Here is a 22424-nt window from a genome sequence, read left to right on the forward strand (position 1 = left end):
GCGCGATTTTCGTACACGGCGCCGCCACTGCATTACACCACGCGCGCGCGCGCGCGCGCAGTAGCCATCTCGATGCGGATAGCGCGACGGATTAATTATGCGGTAAGTATCAGCAAGCGCGTCTTGCGCGGCACACTCGCGAAACTCGAAACCTTTTGCAATTTGCATAATTCCCTTGTATAACCGCGCTTCGTTCAAAAAGTTATTATAACTTTAACTATTATTATTATCGTTATTGCTATCAACCTCGAGTGCTTACATCTCTCTCTCTCTCTCTCTCTCTCTCTCTCTGTCTCGCTCTCTCCACCCCCCCGCCCCTCCCTCTCTCTTCCTCGCTTTCTGCGACGACTATCATATTATCAAGAATGCTTATATTACCATATTATTATCGTAATCTTGACTTATTATCACCGTAGATGAAAGTTACAACTTCGCCGCAGCCTCGTTATGTGACTATCGTCGCCGAACCTTTTGGCCGTAATAGAGTCTCCCCTTTTCCATTTTCTTCCTCGCGCCGCGAGATTGGCGAGAACGCGACGCGAGAGGGAGAGATCGGCGATTCACTGCGGCGCCGGCGGCGGCGATCGGTGCGTTTATTTTCGGCGAGAGCAACCTTGGCGCGTCAATCATATCCGCGATTAACGCGCAAAGAGACACGCGTTCCGAACACCATTCGCCGGCGTAATCTCACGATCGACGTGCAAAAAGTCGACATTTTCGCGAGAGACATGCGCCATCTACTAAGGTTGGGGTTACTCGTTGAATGAACAATCGGGAGCAGCGCGGTCTCACGAGAGGAACCGATCGGCGCGTTAAAGCACAAACGAGAGAGATGGTACGTATAAACGCATACAACGCTCACCTTGATCGTCGCGTGGTGGGATCTTTCATGACCATGACCTCTGTGATGTCCCCATACTTGGTGAAATACTCCCTAAGGCTCTCTGAAACAATACGATAACACCGGTTACTTGACGCGCACGACGACGATGACGACGGCGGCGGCGGCGGCGGCGGCGGCGACGAAGATGACGACGAGTCGCTGACGGAGTAGCTTTGGTAGCTTTTAATACGCGCGACTTGCTAAGCATTCGACATTCCCCGGTTGCAATTTTTCTCGCCCGAGAGCGCCGCGTTCGTTTGCCGCGCTATTCTCGTCATTTTTCACGAAGACGCCCTCTCTCCGTCTCCTTTCTCTCTCTCTCTCTCTCTCTCTCTCTCTCTCTCTCTCTCTCTCTCTCTCCCTCCGCTTCCGTCGCGCGGACGACCAAGTGTCAGACCGAGACCGACGAGATACGGCATCGCGACGAAAAGCTAAATTATCCCGTCGCCCAGGCATCTGTCAGGCAAAGTTAAGGCTAAAGGCGGCCCCGGAAGATCGCTGACGCTAATTGGAATTAGTAGATAACAACGCGAGTCGACACTTCGGGGCGTAATCCCCGTAGCCTGATAAACGCGGTGCGTGCGCCCAAAGTAAAGCTTCAGCTTAGCACGAGCCCAGCTCGGGCGACAGCTAATTCTACACATTGTGCACCTGTTTCCGACGCCGCGCGCGCGCGCGCGCGCGTCGATGCGAATAAGTGCCGTCTCGGAGTTGCCGTGAAAACGTCAGCGGTAACGACACCGCCGGATAATTCGGCCGACGGAAGCGTCGCCGAGGAGACGACGGACCCCTCCAACTTCACGCCCCTGTTCTCTCGCGTGATTTCGCTCCTCCGTCGGAGGATTAATCCCGCGACAGACGGCGTGCAGACGCTCTCTCACGTCCCGATAAATTGCCGCCGTAAGCGGGAAATATCGAAAACGCACTCGGGCTGCGCCGGGAGGGAAGCCTTGGAAGCGGCAGGAAATCGCAACATTCCAAATTCAAAACACGCCGTCTACCGAGCGCGCGTCGCCCTCGCAAAGTCGAGGCATCGTGTCGTCGCGGATCGAGGACCGTTCCCGTTCTTCGAGCGCGAAAGCAGCGAAAATATCTTCCGTCGTCGGCGAAAAAGTATGCCGCGCGGCACGAGCGAGACCGGGCCTATTAAGAACTCGATCGCGTTATTAGGATGCGATCGTTTCAGCCGCTATGAAGCGGCCGGGCCGCGTAAATATACACGCGCGGCCGCCCTCGCCTCGGCGCGAGACCGCGTCTCCGCGGATTTCTGACGCGGCGCCGCCGCCGACGAGGAGGGACAGACGAAGCCGACACACGTTTCTCTCTCTCTCTCTCTCTCTCTCTCTCCCCCACTCTCTCTGTCTCTTCCTTCGTTTATTTTTTTCACCCTAATCGGCCGAGAAATTATCCAATCGCGCCGCGTGCCGCGCGATCAATGCGACCAATGTGGAAGCTCTCTCCGCGCGCACACACACACACACACACATACTCACACATTCCGCCGTTTCCCACCAGGGACACCCCCTTGACCCTTTTCGTAGGTTTATAGCAAAAGGCTCAACACTCTGGCGGCAGGCCAACATGGCCGCGCTCCAAATACGTCTTACACCTTATCTAATTATACGCTGTTTCATCCAGTCCGCTCTGAAGACTTCGTAATGTTCGGCGGTTACTCGGCCGTTCGGTCGTTCGCGAGCGAGCGAGCGAGCGAGCGGGCTTCGATAAATCCACGACACGCGGAGGTTCACGATACACCGCAAGCGAGGCTAAATGCGTACCCGCCCCTCTCTCTCTCTCTCTCTCTCTCTCTCTCTCTCTCTCTCTCTCTCGGCCACGTCGGAATCCACGACGGCACGGCGATGGATCGCGCGAAATTCGCCGGGGGAAAAGAGGATGGAACACGACCGATTATCCCAAGTGGCGCGCGCAATTAGTTGCCGCGACTATTTTTACATCCATCGCCCGATATCGCCGCGTTTACTCGCCGATCCGTGTACGCGTGCGAGCGCGAAAGAGAAGGAGCGATATGGCGCGCTTCAGCGACACCCGGAGAGCGCGTCTTGAAAATGCGAGCGATTCCCGTTGGCGATTGGAATCGCGCAACAGCGAGGAGCGCCGGCCGGCCGGCCGGCGCACCAAATGGAAATATAAGTTTTAATTGTTGTCCGTGCGACACGTAGGGAGAACGCGAGCGGTCCGTAATCGCGAGAGCGTGGAGTGCTTGATAATTGTTACTGCCGTGGGGAGTGGAAAACAGAGGATAACTGGACTTGCTAATTCAGCACGCGGCATTAATCAATGAATTATTGGTATCCCCGGGTCATTAGCCGTCGGTGGGTACCACCTGTTTGGTAACGAGGCTCGCGCATAAATTACACCCGCCGCCCGCCCCTCCCTCCCCCGCCGCGGCCCGGGCTGTGTTAATTAGTGACACCAAGTCGGAATTCTTGAGGAGGCGATACAACGACGAGAACGAGGACGACGAGGGCCGTTATCAACCGCGCCGGCTAATGTTCGTTTCATGACTAAACATTTAAAAGACAATTAGGCCGAGAGAGACCGACGCAGAGATATCGACGTCGCAGCCCCGCTTATTACGCGCGCCGTCTCGGAAATGAGATTTTGTTAATAAAAAGGGAGATTATCGAAGCGCGTGCCGCGGAATTGCCTCTTAATGGATATGTAATTTGCATTTAAACCGGGACGAACTTTCGGCCGAGGGGGCAAGAAGCGAGCCGGGGGAGGGAGGGGCGCTGTATTGTCGCCGAGCGATCTTGGAAAGTCGAAACGAGGGGATATCAGACTGCCGATCGGCGAGACTGATCGTGCGCTTTCCGTCCGACGCTCGTCACTCGTCGACGTGACGGCTCGGATCCGCCCCGGCGGGGATAATGAATTTTCTAACGGCTCGCGTTGCGCTGTTTACCAAACGCCGGAGAGATGCAATCTCTCTTTCTCTCTGGCCGCTGCTGAAACTCTGCTCGACTTCCATGCGAGCCTCGTCGCGTATTCGCGATCTCTCAGAAAGCTGGCTGACCATTCTTCCCTTCGACACGTGGAGATCTTTCGGATGTATGAGCGGCTCTCTCTCTCTCTCTCTCTCTCTCTCAGAATCGCTGTAAAATTTCGGGACTGAGGAAAGAACAGGTGTGCAGTTCGAAGGGAAGAATTGGCAAGCGGCTTTCCGAGAGATCGCGAGCGTAACGAAAGTTCGTGTCGAAGTCGTGTCGTCGAGCCCCAGGAGATTGCGCTTTTGGCATGCAGGAGGTAACGACGAGGCATTGGCGAATGTATTGTCTTCGCTTATGGATGTCGGAGCGCGCCGTCAAGTATCCGTCGAATATCGATAAAGCGCGCGCGCGCGCCCTTCGCAACGCTTACGTAATTCTCAATTCTCACGACGATCCCTCGATAATTCTCCGGATCCGCCTCGGTATAACGTCGGCCTACTCGGCCCTATAAAAATGTCATTAAAGCGGCAGGGGTGCACTCTCCAGCGGGGGAGACAACGTGGCAGGGGGTGGCTTGCCAATGCTTCCTTAATTTGTCCCGGCTGGCGGATTGATGGAAGCAATTTCGTCCTTCTCGCAAGAGAAGACGCTCTTAAAACGCGGCCGCGATCCGCCCAAATTTACGGCTGTCATTTCCTTAATTGTTCCCCGGCCCAACTTATTTTTCACGCGCGGCCCTCACCGGCGTCCCGCATTCTCACTCCAGCCGTTGCAGCAGCGCCGGGGCTACGGGCGGAAGGTACCGGCCGTGCCTTGGCCCTTTGCCGGTGACGCGACTCGCTTACTCAGCTCGGAGAATTCCTCTCGTTGCCGTTCAACGGCAACAAGCGGAAGCTGCGAGCGATACGTCGCCGGCGCCGAATGAAGTAGTGCTCGGAAGAAAATGGAATGTTTACTCGTAACTTTCTTTGACTCTCCTCCTCCAGGAATGCGGTAATTTATGGCGTCGGAAACAAAGAACTGCAGTTCGCTCGTTATAGCAGCGGCTAGTTGATTAATTACGACGTAGTTGCAATAACGAGGCGCGGAGTAATCGTTACGTGAAACCGCTGGAGAGTCGCGGGAGAAAGCAGGGGGGGGAGAGAGAGAGAGAGAGAGAGAGAGAGAGAGAGAAAGAGGACGACGACGATCCGGACGTTATCATGTAAATACGCGCCGTTTATACAATGAAGAAGAAACACGAGCGCGCGCGCGCGCGCACACACACGTCGTTTGCGGGCAATGTAAACGCGGGGCAAAAAAAGGTCACACACAGATCTCTCTCCGAGCTTGCAGACTCGCGCACAAATCCGCGAGTATTCGACTCTCCTCTACTTCCTTCCACGTCCACGCGTCTTCGTTTCGCCCTGCTGTATTTTTACGCGCGGGGCGCGCACAGTCATGCCTGCGCTCTGGAGAATTGCGAGCGGCATGGTAAATATTTCCAATCAAATGTTTGCGAGGCAACAGAACTCGAGAAGTTCTATCCGCGCGGCGGAGAGGATATTACGGTTAAGAAGTTTACGAGCGGTGAATTTGCCGAAGTGGCATGCATTGTACTGCGTTTTGCATTGGTGATGTGCCAAGCGGGGGGGCTCCGCCACCCCAGCGAGAGAATGCCGCGTTTCTCTGCGAGCGGGAGCGCGAGCGCGCGCGCTCGCGCTGAATTTGCAAATTTACGTTTTACATTTCTCCGCGCAAAACGTAGCGTTTAGTGGACCTACGCGCGCGCGCAAGCCCTCCTCGCAAGCGCGAAGCACGCGTATAGCTCTCGCTGATTCTTCGCGCGTCGCGCGGAGTCGAGACGAGTAATCGTGTTCGCGAGAACGAGGTGCGAGCCCACGTTACCCCCCCCCCGACTCTAATTACCCCGAGGAGATCGGAGATTGAGTTCAAGTTCGTCGGAAAGAAACCACTGTGAAATCGCGACTGCAACCCCCTACTTGCCTGCTTCCCCAACCCCGTGTCGTCGATCATCCTCGGTGAATGCCGAGACCGCGCGCGCGCGCGCGCGAGCTTTGCTTCACTTTCGTAACTTCGTCCCTTCATCCCCCCCGCGCGCTGCACCCTTCGCGCGGCGCGCTCGGAACATATTGGTCGCCGCATCGCGAGGAAGCTCGAGAACCGGCTATTCCGTGCGGTAGTCAATGGCGGAAAAAGAGACGGCGAGGTGGCGGGCTCCATTCAAATGAGATTCAACGCTAGGCAGGAATCGGAAGAGACGCCGGAGGAGGCCGAGGAGAGGCGGCGGAAAGGAGGCGCGCGCGCGCGAGCACGGTGCACGCTGGCCTCCGCTCCGAGTGTTTTTCTATTCAGAGGAGACTCGCATAAAGTCCTATATACCGAGTTTTCTATCCTATCCCATCTGCCGGATCCCCCAGGAGCCGGGCTGGATACGGGCAGAGAGAGAGAGAGAGAGAGAGAGAGAGAGAGAGGGGGGGGAAGAGGAGAGGAAGAGGGACGAGGAGGAGGACAGGCGGTTCCCCCATTCCGAAGGGCCGTTCATTGAAACGAATGGCCTTGTCCGCCTCTTCCTCCTCGTCCCTTCGTCTTCTCCATCTTCCTCCTCCCTGCTCACTTCCCGTTTCTATCTCTGTTACTCTCTCCCCGGCTCGCTCTCTTTTCTCTCCCTCTCTCCTCCAGCCTCCTCCACTATCCTCCTATCCCTGACCCTCGAACATGCCTGCCCTCCCTTCCCCCCCGGCCGCCCTTTCCGATCTCCAGCCGCGTTTCTTTCTTCGCTTCTTCCTCGAGTTACGCCTCCCGCGAATCCGCCAGGATTACTTATCCTCCGCCAAAGGACGCTCAAGGCTCAACCTAAAGCATCATTTGAATAAACGCGAAGTTACTGCACGCCTGTTCCCGGCAGGCAGGCAGGAATGAGCGAGGGAGAGAGAGAGAGAGAGAGAGAGAGAGAGAGAGAGAGAGAGAGAGAGAGAGAGAGAGAGAGAGAGAGAGAGAGAGAGAGAGAGAGAGAGAGAGAAAGAGAGAGAGAGAGAGAGAGAGAGAGAGAGAGGGGAGCCACGCGAGAGCGCGTTCTACGACTATATTAATGGCGTCGTGATACCTCCGAGCAAAAAGGAGAACTCCTCGCTCTCTATTACCCGCGGGATGAGATTCCTGTCAGCGAGAACGTCGCGTCTTCGGCGTCGACGGGTCACGATACTCGTGCATCGCTCCTCTATGTTATGGCGCGCGACGAGGCGCGTCGAACCAGAGAGAATTCTAATTTAGTTTACGACGATCGCGCACGCCGGAATTCTTGCTATTCCTCGCTACGTGACCGATAAAGGGTTAATAATAATCACGCGTGGCTCCGATAATTCATCGTCGCGCGATATCATTATTACAATTGGCGGAAGAGGAGAGCTACGTACGAGAAATTGCAAAGCTTCTCGAACCTGAAGAGCAAACGTGATCGTCGAAGCTCGAGCGACACGCGCGATCTTCGATATACACAGAGAGAGAAGGACCGTGAGAGGGTCTGGGGGTAGGCGAAGGGGAGAAAGAGAGACAGACATCTATTCATAGAAAGAGAGAGAGAGAGCGAGAGAGAGAGAGAGAGAGAGAGAGAGAGAGAGAGAGGAGATCCACGCACGATCGATGGAGATGCCATTAGCGCAAAATTGTTCGTTATCATTCATCAAATATTCCTCGGGCTGTCATCGGTAATGCCATTAAGCCTCCGGCGGAGCCGTTCAGCGTAATTAGCTAATCGCGGTGTATCGCGGACGCGAATTTTCTCCGTATCACCCGGCGATTAGCGACACCAATAATATTCGACGCGTCATTAATTATTGCGTGACGGGCGCGACTATAACGCGACGACTCAGCGCGCCGGCGCTGAGTCCCTGCAGGATCGCCGCAGGATCTCAGGTACGAGAGGTCGCACTTGGGATATTCTTCGCGGTTACTTTCGCGGAACACTCCATTCGAATAATTAGACGACGACCACGACGGGCGGCACACAGTCTATACGGGCCGTCGATAAACAGATAAACAAGGTGTCGTCGCGGCCATTCCGTGGAAAATCAAGCGGGCACCCCGGGTGTGCCGCGACCGGAACGAACGCTCCCTGTCCCTTCCGTTCCGGGAGCTTCCCTCGCGTGCCGGCGATGTCTATTTCGGCGGGCATTCGCGCAGCATTCCAAAAAGACCGCGGCGCGAATTCGTCGTGGCAGTCTTCTTTCCTCGAGCCATTAACAGCACCGTAAGCGTGCACTTGGCGATCCCGAGCGGGAATCGCGGCGTGCCGATCGAACGAGCCGTCGCGGTCGCGGGGGAATTGGACGCGCACAGACCACCGCCCCGTGCCGCCAGTTCCAAATTGCTGTAGTCCTTTTCACGAACGGACCGGGAATTTTCCCTTCGCTCGCCGCGGCCCGGGCGTCGACGTCGAGAGCCAACCCCGCGCGCGTCTCGGCCTTCGGCGCGTAACGAAGCGCGAGAAGCGAACGCGTTTCGGTCGCTGCGTTCGCATCGACTAAATTCGCCGCTGAAGAACCCCGAAGAGCTCCGTATCTTTCGCGCGTGGCTCGCTCTCGTCGTCGTGTCGATTCAAGCAGATTCCCCGCCTGCAGACTGCGCGCGCCTTCATACGAGGGACATTTCGAGACGAGATATCAGGGACAAAAGACTGTAGACTCCTTTCCGTCGTCCACAAGTACGTCCTTGTCGCGCTCCTTCAACAACAAGAATGCCGCTGGGCAAAGATCGAGGATGCCTGCGGCCTCCTTTTACGGTTTACGTCCACGAGCGGCGCTCAATTTCGGCAGTTCCGCGCGCGCGCGCGCGACATTTATTTCGGGTTACAAAGGGTTAATTCGAATGCCGATCGCGACGGAGCGACGGGCGCCGCCGAGAGAGGGTGGTAATAGACGGGGTGAGTAGGCAGAGAGAGAGGCAGCTGGGTAGGTTGATTCCCTACGCGCGCACGGCCGCCACGGCGGTAGAACGTGGGAGGGATGACAGAACCTGGAGCCTACCTGGCCGCGAGCCAACCCCGCTTCCAGGACTCGCGATAGCGCCGCGGTTGATGCATAGCGAGCGAGAGAGAGAGAGAGAGAGAGAGAGAGAGAGGGAGAGGGAGGGAGGAGGAAGGGAGGGACAGACAGGCAGATAGACAGAGAGCGAGAGAGTAGTGCATAGTCGGTGAGCATAGTAGGCACCCTCGGTAGGCGAGCGCGCGTCACCCCCCTTCTCCCCTCCCTCCCTCGCCGCCGCCACCCTCCGCCCTGCACTCGGTCGCATGGGCGCCCGCATTGCAGCTATGGCCCACCATCCTAATGATGGCAACCACACGCAGGTACGACTACTACTCTCTCTCTGCTACCCTCCGACGCCACCCTTGCCCGGCGCGTTCCTACCCCCGTCGTCGACGACGACGACGACGACGAGGACCCACGGGCTCTTCTTTGTCGCCAAGCGACCCCCTCGCTCGCGCCGCCTGCTTTTCCGCTTTTCTGCTGACACTTCGCTGCGAGGCAGCGGCGCGGCCCCCGCTTTCTCGCTGACCGCGACTGATTTTCTTGATGGCGCTACTGCTACTCCTCGCCTTTCCGCCCCTCGTTCTCCCTCAGTTTCGCAATCTCCCTTACTCTCTTCGCGCGGTGCGTGGTTGGGCTTTCTCGGAGGACACTCCGCCGCCGCGTTTCCTTTATTCGCCCTCGATCTTTATTCCGACGTCACTCGGGCTCAATCGGACCCGGTGACAAGGGTTCGCGGTCGACGCGGCGATTAACTCAACGAATAGCGCCCGCAGCGCTCTCGGGCTGTCGGACTTATGGTCGGTGGCGTGACGTCGCTGGAAGGAGTCTGTGCTCGGGCAATTCGGATAAGACTCGACGAGGTCGGAGATAAATCATGCACGGCTTTGCGGAGTTATTTTGCGCGCGCGCGCGCGTTCTATTTATCGCGCTACGCTCGACGATGAGCGCGGATCGCGCGTTTCGACCGACCGGACCCAGCAGCTCCCGGGATCGATCATGTCCGGCCGCGCGGTCAGGATGACGGAGGTTAATTTCATTCGCAATAAAACGGGCAAAAGCGCCGCGACGTCTCCGCGGCTCCGCGGAATCAGCGATGCGATGGCGACGGCGACTCGCGGAAGCGAAAGCCCCCGCGAGTGCAGGAAAGGCGAGGGCCGGCGGGAGAGAGCGAGAGACGGGGCTCCATTCTTGTTACTCACGACGACATCTTTAATTCATCGAATGCGGATTGCGGGCTGAATCCCTGATGAGCTTTATTCCACATCCGCACGCTCGAACTATCGGACCCGATGAGAGATTCTCATACGATAATACCCACCGCTAAGCCACCGTTCCACGTCTTCCTTATATCGCGCCTCCACCCGTCTCGCTCCTCGCAAGCCGACTCTCGCCCGACTACTTCTCCATCTCCCTCTCTCACTCTTCGTCTATCTGCACCTTCGCGACTAGCGCTATACGCTTCTTCTCTAAGAGCCTCTCGCCGAAGCGTTTTCGTTTTCGCCTCTGTCTCGTGCCGAATCTCCGATCCGCTCCGGCCTCCATTTCCGCGCCGCTCAACTCCTTCCATTCTCGGACCCTCAATCCTTTCTGGGCTTTCTCGCGATAAATCGCGCGGAAAACTAGCCGGCCAAGGTTCCCCCTTCGTATGCGCGCACTCTCTCTCTCTCTTTCTCTCTCCTTATCTTCCTCTCTTTCCACCCCCTATCTTCCTACGATCACCGTCCGCTCGGTTCGTTTGTCTCACAGCTGAACGCTATCGAGAGACTCGCGCCCGCGAGTTCTGATGGGTCCCGAGCAGAAATCAAATACGGCAATTTTTTATGCCTGATATGGCATGACTAGGCACAAGCCGTAAGAAGGAATTTCGAGTGGTCCTTATCCGGTCGGAATGTGGCAATTGTCTTGCGATGTTTCCCGGATTATATCCTGACGTCATGACGTCATTATTTGGATGCCTGATGAACATTTTTGATCAGGTTCCTCGATTTCAGGCAATTTTTTTCAGGGCATTATGCAGCAGTGCGTTTCACTCCTTATTACGTACCGGATCTGATAAAGTTATCCGGGCCCTGTTTGAAATTTGGAAGCCGGATGGGGTTTTGATACGGCCGTATGGGACAATGTTCTGCTCGGGGTACTTCGAGCCGCATCAACTTATTCCACGGCGATATCGCTACGCCCGGAAACCTGACGATCCCGACGATCAAGTGGCCGATTGGTATGTCGTTAATCGTCTGCTTAAAATTACCGAGTGATTCTACGACCGCGGAGGGACGGCGCTTCCAGCACGCCGGGAGTCACGGGACTTGCCTCGCTCACCAGCCTGGGCAGAAGCAGGGAGAGCTGAAGATGACAATGAGAAAATACTTCTACGAATAAAGAGAGTCGCGGGGAGTTGCCGGTAAACGTGGAAATCTTCTTCGTCATTTAACTTCAAGTGGATCCGGCTCTAACGGATTTTCGTCTCCGATCGCAAAGTCGAGTGTCAGAAAGCGGCCGATCGAAGCGTCGCAATCTCTCCAGTTTCGGGATTAAAGGTCTCGACAACACCGAAGCTCGAATTAACTTCCGTTTATACGATAAAGTCCACTGGGACTGTATCGACGAATAAACTCGCCTTATTTGGCTTGCGCGCACTCCGAAACTCTCGATCACGGCGAGTCCCGGGAATGCGAGCGTAGAAATCGCAATTTCCAATCTCCCTCCCTTCCTCTCTCTCTCTCTCTCTCTCTCTCTCTCTCTCTCTCTCTCTCTCTCTTCCCCTTTCTCCAGCGACAATGTTACCCGAAGGGACGAAATTTTCACGAGAAAGCGGCCAACATCGCGTCTGCTCGCCGTGTAACCTCGAGTCGCACAAAGCATTCCTTCCTTCGAGAGATTCCTCACCGAGCGCGGCGGGAAAGAGCCGATGATCGCATCGGAAATTTTTCAGACGACCTACAGCCCGTGTGTCGTCGTCGTCGTCGTCGTCGTCGTCGTCGTCGTCGTCGTCGGACTTGACGTCAACTCGCGCTCTCGTTCGCCGCGATGCGTGGAGACGTTACGAGAGAGAGCTAAGTAGCAAACAAGACGAAGCACGGCGAGCGGCGGACAAGTTCGCGGAGAGTCGAAGAAGAAAAGCGCGTGGCGCGCGTGAGAGAAAACTACGCGTGAGAGAGAGAGAAAGAGAGAGAGAGAGAGAGAGAGAGAGAGAGAGAGAAAGAGACGGGAAAGCGTGCAGTGTCTCTATTCGGAGACACAATATCCCTAAGAACAATTCCAAAAGGGAACTCGCTGCGCGCGAGTAAGAGAGAAAAAAGGGGGAGAAACAAGAGCCTTAAAGCGAGACACTTTTATCTTAAGCTGCGAGTTTCACCGGAATAAAGAGAGACATTTTAATATCATCAAAGGGAATATATACGTCGCTCGGAAAGTGTGTCACTAGCGGTAGGATAAAAATTTTTAAATACTCCGACACGGAAACGTAAATATCCGAACAATGAGCCCGAGAGTAAATGAGGACGCTCGGGAGCCCGCGGTAAAAAACGCGGAACGCACCAACGACGAAACGCAAGAGCGTCGAAAACAACAACGCGCTGCGCGCGCTGCGAGGCGCGCGATACGTAATAAACGATATTATAACAAGAGCGAAAGGATTACAAAGACTTGTATTATTGCCCCGAGCTGTGGAAAGTACGGGTGCCGGGTGCGCGAAAGAAAGAAGGGAGCGTAGAGGGAAAGAACGAGAGAGCGAGAGCGAGGGAGAGGGAGAAAGAGAAAGAGAAAGAGAAGAAGAGGGAGGAGAGCGCGAGACAGCCGGTCGCGATTGCAAAGAGAGTCTTCGTGCCAAGGCCGCCTTAATAATTCAAATCTCTCAGTACTCGAAAAATTGAATTTAATAATTCAGTCCAATAGGAAACCCCGGCCGGTTACGTACCGGCGGAACCCGATCAAAAATGCAATATCCAGCTAGATTTCTTAATCCGATTTCGGTGGCGTGCGCCTCGCTCGCTCTCTCGCTCCTCTCTCTCTCTCTCGCTCTCGCTCTGGCCTTCGCTCTCTCGCAATCGGCGCGGCTTCAACCCTTTCTTCCCTCTCGCCGCTCGAGATATCCGCTCCGTTTCGGCGAAGAAACGAGCAGGAATTGCGTTGTAGCGACGACGACCGCAACGGCGACGGCGACGGCGACGGCGGCGGTGGTCTAGTAATCGTCCGGGATATTGAACGTGCTTCCCCCTTGCAGTCACGCGTTACGTGCGGCCGTAAAAGTCGCATTTACGTCTTCGCCGAGCTCGAGGTTCTTCTAGTCGCCCGCTAGGACGTCCGCTCGTCGTTTGTTAGCGCGGCGAATGTAGGGCGATTTAATAAATAACGCGAGTACACTCGACACACTAGGAGAGGAGCGGCGGCGTGATCACGAAACGTTCATCTGTCCGCTTCAAAGCGAAGCACACCCGCTCCGTCTCCGGCTCTCCCTTAATCCTCACCCCTCTCGTCTCTCGTCCGTCTGCTGCTCGTGTTCCGCCTGTCCGCTCTCTCGCGCGCGCGTTCGGCTTCCACTTAACATTTAGCGTGCGCCGATCCCGGCGTTTATTCTTCGCCGTCCGCTCGAGTGTCGCGTATCATTCGATTCCAATCATTGCGCGGAACAGTCCGCGGGGCAATCCGATCCTCCCCCCCCTCCCCCCCTCCGACCGCGGCGGACGCCTCGATGAATTTGCGAATCGATCGATTGAGCTGTTTGCCCTCGGAGTGGCGTAAATAAAAGTTCCGAGCGCGATGCATGCAGCGGCGCGCAAGCGCGCGCGCGCGCGATCGAGCGTTCTCCAAACTTGATTCGCGCTACTTTAAAACTAATCGGCACAATACGATCCCTTCCCGAGCCCTCTCGCCCTGGCCGCGCGCACTCCTCGCCCCATTTCTCGCTATAGCGCAATGCTCATCGAAAAAGTTCGCCCGGCGCCGATCGACTTTCTACGTTTACACTTCCATCCAGTTTAAAGTAAGAAAATGCGAATAAAGGAAGCCGTATTACCTGGCGTCGGAACTTCTCGTGTTTTCGACAAAGGCAATCGATACTCCGCCCGCGGCGAGCTATAAGAAGCGCGATATGCGATTCCGGCGTAACGTAACGTGCGGATGGGCGCGACAGGCACGACGAGAGGAGAGGAGAGGAGAGGAGAGCCGCACTCGATACTCCGTCATGCGCGGGCGGAGAGACTTTATGGGCGCCGCGTACGCCGGACGGTGCGTAATTCACCTGTCCGCTGACAAATAATGGAAACTGCCGCCTTTGAGTTACGACGCGGATGCGGCTTAGACGCGCGCGATGCAATAGATCGCGATTTATTGTCCAAGCCCGGCCGCCCCGCGCGCGCGCCTTGTTGCGAAGCAGCGAGAGAGAAAGCGGAAAAGACGCGCGAGAGCTCATGCGTAGATGCGCGAGTTAACCTCCGTTAACCCTGGCCTGTTGAATTCAATATATCGATGACGTCAAACTGTATCTCGTCGCGTAGCCGCGGCGAGCGTGCGAAAGTCTACCGGCGAGCGAGCGAGCTTCAACATTCCTCGCGCGGGGCTCTGTTTTTTATTCTGCGTTTTGTGTCGCGGCCCTTCCGCCGCGGGCGGCCTTCGCCGAGTCCTGAGCGGAACCTTGCCCCATCAGGACTATCCGTGATGAGTAATCGAGTACATCTTCGGTGCTCTCGTCCTTATCGGTTTCCATGCGACTTTCTCTGCGGTGTATAACGGGGAAAAAAGTTTGGTAAATATATAGAAAAGGGTTAACCTCACCGATTTTTTTCATTTTGAAATATGTTGTAAAGGATGAAATGCTGAGTGACTTTTCCTAGTACAATTATATGGGGGTCGCTTATAGCTTCTGAGATATTTGACTTTAAAGTTTAATTTTAATTGTGCGTTGAAGTATATTTGAAGTAGACGAGCGGTTTTCATTCACTTTAAATATAGGTAACAGTACATATAAGCGCCCCTCCCCAAACAAATCCTAACCTAACCTAACTTGCATCTTTATATATTTCTGGACATTGTGGAAAAAAGTTCTCTTAAGATCTATCACCTGGCTCAACTTAACTTATCATAATATCTGCATATAATTAAGTGCTGTGGCTTTTAAGGAGATCTTTTCTTCAACCCATCGCCCAACAATATATAAAGATGCAATAAGTTGGATTAGATTAGGATCTTTTCGGGGAGGGGGTGCGCCCTCCCCCGCTTATATGTACTGTTTCCTATATTTCTATGTATACACCATGTTTGGATTAACTGTTTGGATTGCACTGTAAATAACGTCAGCGATACGATAGCTGGAATTTAATTCCCGGATTATCAAAATTCCAAAACTTTAAAGTCAAATATCTCGGAAACTATAAGCGACCCCCACAACAGTTGTATCAGGAAGTCACTCAGAATTTCATCCTTTATAACATATTGCAAAATGAAAAAAATCGGTGAAAAAAATCGGTGCACTCCTTTCTATATATTTACCTCTACTCCAAATATACTTCAACGTACAATTATAAAACTTTAAAGTCAAATATCTCAGAAACTATAAGCGACCCTCATATAATTGTATTAGGAAAAGTCGCTCAGAATTTCATCCTTTATAACATATTTCAAAATTAAAAAGACCGGTGAGGTGTACCCTTTTCTATATATTTACCAAAAGTTTGCCTCAATTTACGCGGCAACGAACGCACCGAGTGTGCTCTCGCTCGCAGGAGGAGACTGAGAGTCCTCTTGGTCCTTGCGAACGAGATTCGGCCCCGGGAACTGGAAAGCCCGTTTCCTCCGGCCGAAACCAATCTCTGTTTCTACGTGTTATATCGCTGACGAAAAGGTACAAACCTGCAGGCCCTCAAGCGTGTTTCACTTTGAGATACTCGATTACTCTTGGAGACGTCCTTGACACAGATCAAGGACGTTACACGCGGGAAACGGATCCTGTCTCTCTCTCTCTCTCTCTCTCTCTCTCTTTCTTTATCCCTTTCTGACAAAGAAAGGACGATCGAGAAAAGAGTACCTTTGGCCGATTTAAATCGTCCCGGTCGATTACGGCCGATCTCAATGAGACACAATCGCGCAGCCACTACTGTCAATGCCAGAAAGCATCGGTGCGACGTGTCCCGATATAGATCGTTTATAATTAGTAGCTTAGGGCCACGCGCCTAAGCGCGCGCGTCACGAGCGACGAAGGACCCGCCCGTGTCGTCGCAGATATGAACGGGAGCTTGCCAAGCGTGGCACTTGTGCAACGAGTCTCGCCTTGCCTTCGCGAGGTCTTCGCGCGATGCGTTCACTGCCGCGAAATCACAGGCTCGCGAATTTCCTTTTCCTTGGAAGCACGAGGTGCGCTCCGAGCGAACAAGAAGCGCGCAAAATGCTCACGACGACGACGACGACGACGACGACGACGACGGCGAGGATCTAGCTCGATTTTCCGCATCGCGCTGCGCGCCCCGATAATGGGATTCGCCGATTAAGAGTCGTAATCGCGGTATTTATCTCGGTCGTGTTTGGAAGCGAATTCCGCGCGGCTAAACTTGGCGCGACGCGGCTGCAACCTGCTCTATTAGCCCCGATATCCCTCTTCCAACGCGACGATCAAAGGTTACAGGTATCGCGCGGATTTGTGGTCGGACGAGGGGCGGCGGTTATCTTTTGCGCAACACGCGACCTCCTGACTCGCGGTAAGCGGCCAAATTAGTCGCTCGCCGGTGTCCCCGCTTTTCGCTCCGCCTCGCACAGCTGAAAGCCCGCGATATTTTCAATGAAAATTCAAGCCTGTTTATTATGGGTTTATTATGGGAAGGTATCCCCTTTCGTATTTTTGAGCCTTCAATTTCCGTGGTTGTACGGTAGCGGTTCTTAATTTCAATCGAGAATTAATTTAAATTCCAGGTTAGTTAACAACTTCTCTTTATCGCGTATATATCAACTTTCATCAAGATCGAACTTACCTCGCTATTTTCGTGCAAAGTTTTGTAATAAAAACGAAAAGACCTTCCGGTATCCCTAATATATCACGGCGAGTCAAATAGATTTAAATTCGCGGGGACGATCCTTCACAGAGCTCCGCGCAGCTTCACCTCGGAGATGTGGTGGATTTTGCGAGAAGTACACGCGGATTGCAGATGACGTGCTTCGCGCGTCAGCAGCGCGTAAAATCTGCCGAGACCGTCACGTGTCGCGAGGCGCGCTCGAGATTCGCAATTTCCAAGTTGCAAATCGCTGCTAATAATCGCGACTACATGCGACTCAGCGACGCGCGCGCGCGCGCGCGCGGTCCAATAAGAGACGTCGAGGAGACAGAGCTATTTTGAATTTCAGACTGTTCTTGCCGCGAATCTTATAATGTGGATTTAGGAGATAGGAGTATCCGGCTGTGCGCGAGGGAGCTCGTCGCAGGAAATGGTTAAATGCGACGAATGAACTACCCTCTCTCTCTCTCTCTCCCCACCCCCGGCTCCCGCTCCTCTTCCCTGGGACGTTATGTACTCCTCGAGCAGGTCGTCGCGACTAGACGGGGAAATTGTCAGTGGAAAAAGGCGAATAGGGAACGAAAGACTGGGCTCTCTCTCTCTCTCTCTCTCTCTCTCTCTCTCTCTCTCTCTCTCTCTCTCTCTCTCTCTCTCTCTGCCGACTGTAACGTTTGCGTACGTAAGGGGCCTTAATTCCCAACGTATATTTAAACTCCTTAAGCCGCTTGTTTTTCTTTATCGCACGCCGTCGTCGTCGTCGTCGTCTTTCTCGTCGTCGTCGCAGTCGTAGTCGTAGTCGTCGTCGTCGTCGTCTTTCGCTTTCCTCCGTCTCTCCCGCTCCTTTTTTGCTCTCTCCTTCCTGTTTGCTCACTTCGCGAGACAAACCCCGGCCCGTACGGGGAGGGAAACTTCCGTCCAATCGACGGAAATGAAACGTCGAGGCCGTGGAAGTTCCGGCATAAACGCGAGCGTCCGCCCCCCCCCCCCGCGGCTCCTCGTCCTTCAAGAAAAGCCGGAGCGCGCCCCGGAGCGCTTCCACTTCCGCTATTTCGATTTACCGGCGCGGCGAAATACCGCCGTGGCCCGATTCGACGCTGCGAATCGAGAAAGCCGGGCCGCAACAACAACGGCTTGTGCGACCGCGGCCGTCGTCGTTTTTGGCAAATCCGGGACCACCACGAGAGCGCGTGGATTCCTCAACGATCGCGCCTACTTCTCGCGAAAATCTCAGACATCCCTCCGCTCGTTTCTCCCCGCGATTTCGCCTGACATGTTGAATCGAAAGAGATTCTTTATCGCGGCCGGTGATAAGACCGCATCGCGCAACGCTTGTCTTCGGCGGAAAACGGAGAAAAAATGACGTGAAAAACGATTCCTTCCTTGGACCGAAACTCGTCCGGCCGTCAGACGGGAACACAGAAAGGAGATAGAAAGAGACGGAGAGAGAGAGAGGGAGAGAGAGAGAGAGAGAGAGAGAGAAGGAGAGACAGCAATAGTAATTCCTGAAAAGAGAACGACTCGGCTCTTGGAGTTATTGAAGCGCCGCACGAGAGACCGATACGAGCCGCAGCGACAAGATTGAAGGGAATATCGCGGGAGAATATCGAGCGGCCCGGAGACGAAGAAGAGCGCGCCGCGACACAGTCAGGCGAGTTGAGGGGTTGGCCGCGATGCATTCGAGAGATTAATTCTTTCGCGGCGGCCACGACGAGCGCGAGAAGGCGAGCTCTCGTCGCAAGTTCCGCCGCAAGTTCGAAAGCTGCGGCCCCCGAATAATGCAACAATCGTGTTCCAGCGGCCTGTAGCTCGCGTCGCTGACCTAACCGCCATCCACCTCTCTCTCTCTCTCTCTCTCTCCTCCCCCCTCTTCCTCACGCTATACACACCGGCTGGAAGGAAACACGCAAATGCAGTCAGAGCTGTGCATCCCAATGTAACTACCGCTCTGTGTAGCTTTGAGCCGGCTCTGATCCGCAACCTCGAGACCTCATACACCGTTCGTCCCTCCGCCATCCGTCCTCCGCTGTTTACCGATACACAAGTCGCCGATTAACCGCCCCCGCCCCCGTCCCCGCTGGCGGCCGCCTTTCTTCAATTATTCCTAAGCCGTTGGCCGATGAGTTAATCCCGACAGTCCGATCGCCCCGCCTCCTCCTTGTATATCTCGCCTGCACCTCGGATCAATTTCCTATGCCTCGCGCTTTTAACCCCCCCCCCCTCAAAGAGATCGAGCTCTTCAGCCGAGCGACCGCGTTATTTGAATTTCATTGAGTTTCGCGACTAATTGAATCTGACGCCGCGATATCCGCGTTACGTCCGTCTTCGGCTCGCGCGATTCTTCTTCGCGGGGAGAGATGTGTCCCCGTATTAACTCGTTGCGGATTCCGCAAGCATCGTCTCTCTCTCTCTCTCTCTTTCGCTCGCTCGTTCTTCTTAGAGAAACGGGAGAGCGTAGTGTCGTATGACGTGCAATGCGACGGTGCCGATATTCTGTCCCCGATCGGCCTCCGCAAGCCCGTTCTTTCGTTCGCTTCTCCCCCCCCCTCCCCCCGCCCTCGCGCACGTTGCAGTACCTCACGCGGCCACAAAGTCATGGTCCACCGCGAAGCTAAGCTGGTCAGTGTTTGACCTCGTCCGGCCGTCTCGGTGCCGGAAACACGCGAAACGTTTTCTCGCGATCCCGCTCTCAAACTCACCCTCCCCCTTTCCGCCTGCCCTCCCGTACCTTTCCGTTGGCCTTTCCCTCCGCCAGCTCCGAACCGGTTGCTTCTGCATTACTCCCGTACTTTTTATCGACCTCAAACGCGAAACCTCAAACGTACAAAGGCCGTAGCCGAGCGTAGAAGAAGCGGAGGCGGTCTCGACCTCGCTATGCGAACCGCAATCCCATGACTATTCTCCCCCATCCCTCCCTTCCGCCGCCCTCCACCAACCTGACTTCTGACCCCGTCGCCGTTCGGCGCGTTCGGCCTGGCCACCTTTGAATGCGGAACCGCGGCGCAACGGGGACAGAATTATAGTAATTCGGAGTTTCGTTGCGGCACGTCAAAGGGAGCAAAAAGCACTGGGAAATATATATATATATATATACATATGAAGGGCAAGGGGGCGACGGGGAAGGGCTGGCCGAGAAGAAAGTACAAATGACTATCTTTCCCTCTCGGCCGCAGATCGATAATCGACGTCGCGAAAACAAAACGCTCCTTGACGCGAAATTTGATCGGGAGACTCCCCGGCTTCTCGCGGCCCTCTCCCCCCCCCTTCGCCCCGCGATCCGTATTGACCGTAGCGCGTCCTATTCTTCTCTCTCTCTTTTTTTACCGCGTCCACAAAAAACTCCTGCACACCGATAATTCCGACGGGGCCGCCGCATTCGGAGCGGCGGGCCGCCGGAAAGTTTGTCCGGCGAACTTCTAACGCGCGCGCTCTCTCTCTCTCTCTCTCTCTCTCTCTTTTTCTCGTGCTCTCCTTCTCGCTCCCTCGCTCTCGTTCTCTCGGCCGCTCTCGCTCGCGCGTCACCGATGCGGAAAAAGCCCGCGGGCTCGTCAATGAGCTCTCTCTCTCTCTCTCTCTCCCTCTCTCTCTCCAAAGTCCCGAGCGGCCATCGCCGGGCGGAAAATTGGGTAGCGGCATTTTTTAAAGCGCGGCGCGGATTATTCGCCGCGCCGCGACCGTCCGGAAATGCGGCGCGGCTAATCGGGACAGTTTGATCCCGCGAGGTTCGGCCCGGCAATTTCCGACATGCGGCGGACATGACAGCCGGCCTGAGATAACGAATCGCGGGCTATTTACGTAGCTATTAACGTGGCGCCGCATCGCGAAGAAACGCGCGCGCCTCGTCGCAGACGGAAGAAGGAGGTCAGAGGGGGGGTTACGCGCGAACCGTAAATTCTTAATCATCGGCGCGAAGCGTATTCGCAATTGAGTCCCCAATTAGAATTCCGTCGTAGTGAGGTTCGCGTGAAATTAATCGGCAAAGTGGGTCGCGCGCGCCGTTTCGGAGAAGGGCGAAGAAAAATTACGGCCCCCGCGCTCGTTCGTAACGTTTTAATTATTCGGCGGGCACAAAACACACTCCCGCGCCCCCGCGTTCACGCGAGAATTTATCAAACGCCATTTTTAATCGTATCAAGAGAGCCGCGCACACCGTCCTCCCCTTCTCCCCCCGTTATCCGGTTCTCGCCGCCCCCGCGCGCGCCGTCCCTCGGCCCCGCTTCGTTCGCGACTTCGACCGGAGAACAAAAGTCGAGCGACCGGTTTGGTTTTGCCCCTGCCCCTTCCGCCCGAACCGCCGAGAACCCACCCCTCTTCTGGTTTCGCTTTTCTATCTCGATTCACCCTTTCTTCCGCGCGACGCCCGTTGTCGCTTAAACGTCACTCCATGCGCCTCGCATTCGGATATTGTATCGGCCATTGTCGCGATATCGAATTCGACGATCCGTGCGATGTAAACGGCCCGTTGGGAAAAAAGAGGTGGGAGAGGAGGTGGGGGAGGAGGAGAATAAAATCGCAGCGATGAAGCGTGCACGTGCGAAACGTTTGGCTCGGCATCGAGCGATGGAATCGGGCGCGCGCGCGTGTATCGAACGCGCTTTGTAATTTACACTTTATACGATCTGCGCCAAATCTGCGCGCGCCGCCAGCGTAATATACACTATTTTTTACGGCACGTACCGCCATTACCGTATTAACTCGTCAAAGTCCGTAATTTCCCGGCATTTTTCGGTGACGCACCACGCGCGCCGCCGCCGCCGCCGCCGCCGCGCCAAATCGGTTTATCTCGCTATGCAATGATAATACGATAATATTTTTCATGGGTGTTAAAACCAAAAGAAAGGCGTGCGTGCGCAGCGTACGGCTATAAGCGAAGGAGGGGGGGGGAGGGGAATGGGAATAACGTATCGCAAATTGCCAGTGGATTTTGATTGCTCCGTTCTGTCGGATAAGTCCGCAGTAGCTATGAAATCAGACTCTGATCGGGTGAAAAACGTCCGAGGGACGAATAATGTTTCGATTAAAGCCGATTACAAATGAACAATTCCGCGAAATTCGTGCCTCGGAGATGTAAATCGCTAGAGGACAGTTCTGCGTTTACTTTCACGGCGACGAAGGTCGTCCGATTCGGATAAGATCCAATAATGAGCCAAATTTCTCGTGCCTCAAATTCGCCAAATTCAAATCGATTCAAAGGGTATCTATCTCCTCCGGCCGCAAAATTCTTCATGCGACGATCGCGCATGACCCGAGTCGAAATTTTGTCTCCGCGTTAATCAAATGCAAATTTCGCTGAATTTCGAGTATCAATGGCGAATCTCGAAGTGCGGCACTGACCTACCTTGAGACTACCTGTTTGTTTAGCCTCCGCCGCCTCGAAGAGGCACTCACTCGAGAATGATTTAATATTCGACATCCTACCTACATTTTTAATCTTTACTCTCCATTTTCAACAAGCGACGCGTTAATTGCGCGACTTGCTCAACCGCAGATACGCCGTGTGCGACGAGCAAATATTACATAAATTCACAAGCTCGAATGACGAGGAAAGTGGCAAGATTAAACAACACACGTTTCCTCTTCTCCTTTT

General features: G+C 54.8%; 1 protein-coding gene across 1 annotated transcript in view; it reads right to left on the reverse strand.

Moving 5' to 3' along the window:
- Nucleotides 1-714: 714 nt before the first annotated feature.
- Nucleotides 715-22424, reverse strand: part of LOC112589517 (RNA-binding protein Musashi homolog Rbp6-like) — a 285269-nt gene continuing 263559 nt past the window's right edge. Inside the window, exon 3 of the mRNA XM_025303150.1 lies at nt 715-944. Within this exon, the coding sequence (XP_025158935.1) occupies nt 859-944 (86 nt within the window). The 3' untranslated portion in view covers nt 715-858. The remainder of the gene's footprint in view (nt 945-22424) is intronic.

The sequence above is a fragment of the Harpegnathos saltator genome, unplaced genomic scaffold (genome assembly GCF_003227715.2).
Source record: "Harpegnathos saltator strain DR-91 unplaced genomic scaffold, Hsal_v8.6 scaffold534, whole genome shotgun sequence".
Taxonomy (NCBI): Eukaryota; Metazoa; Arthropoda; class Insecta; order Hymenoptera; family Formicidae; genus Harpegnathos; species Harpegnathos saltator.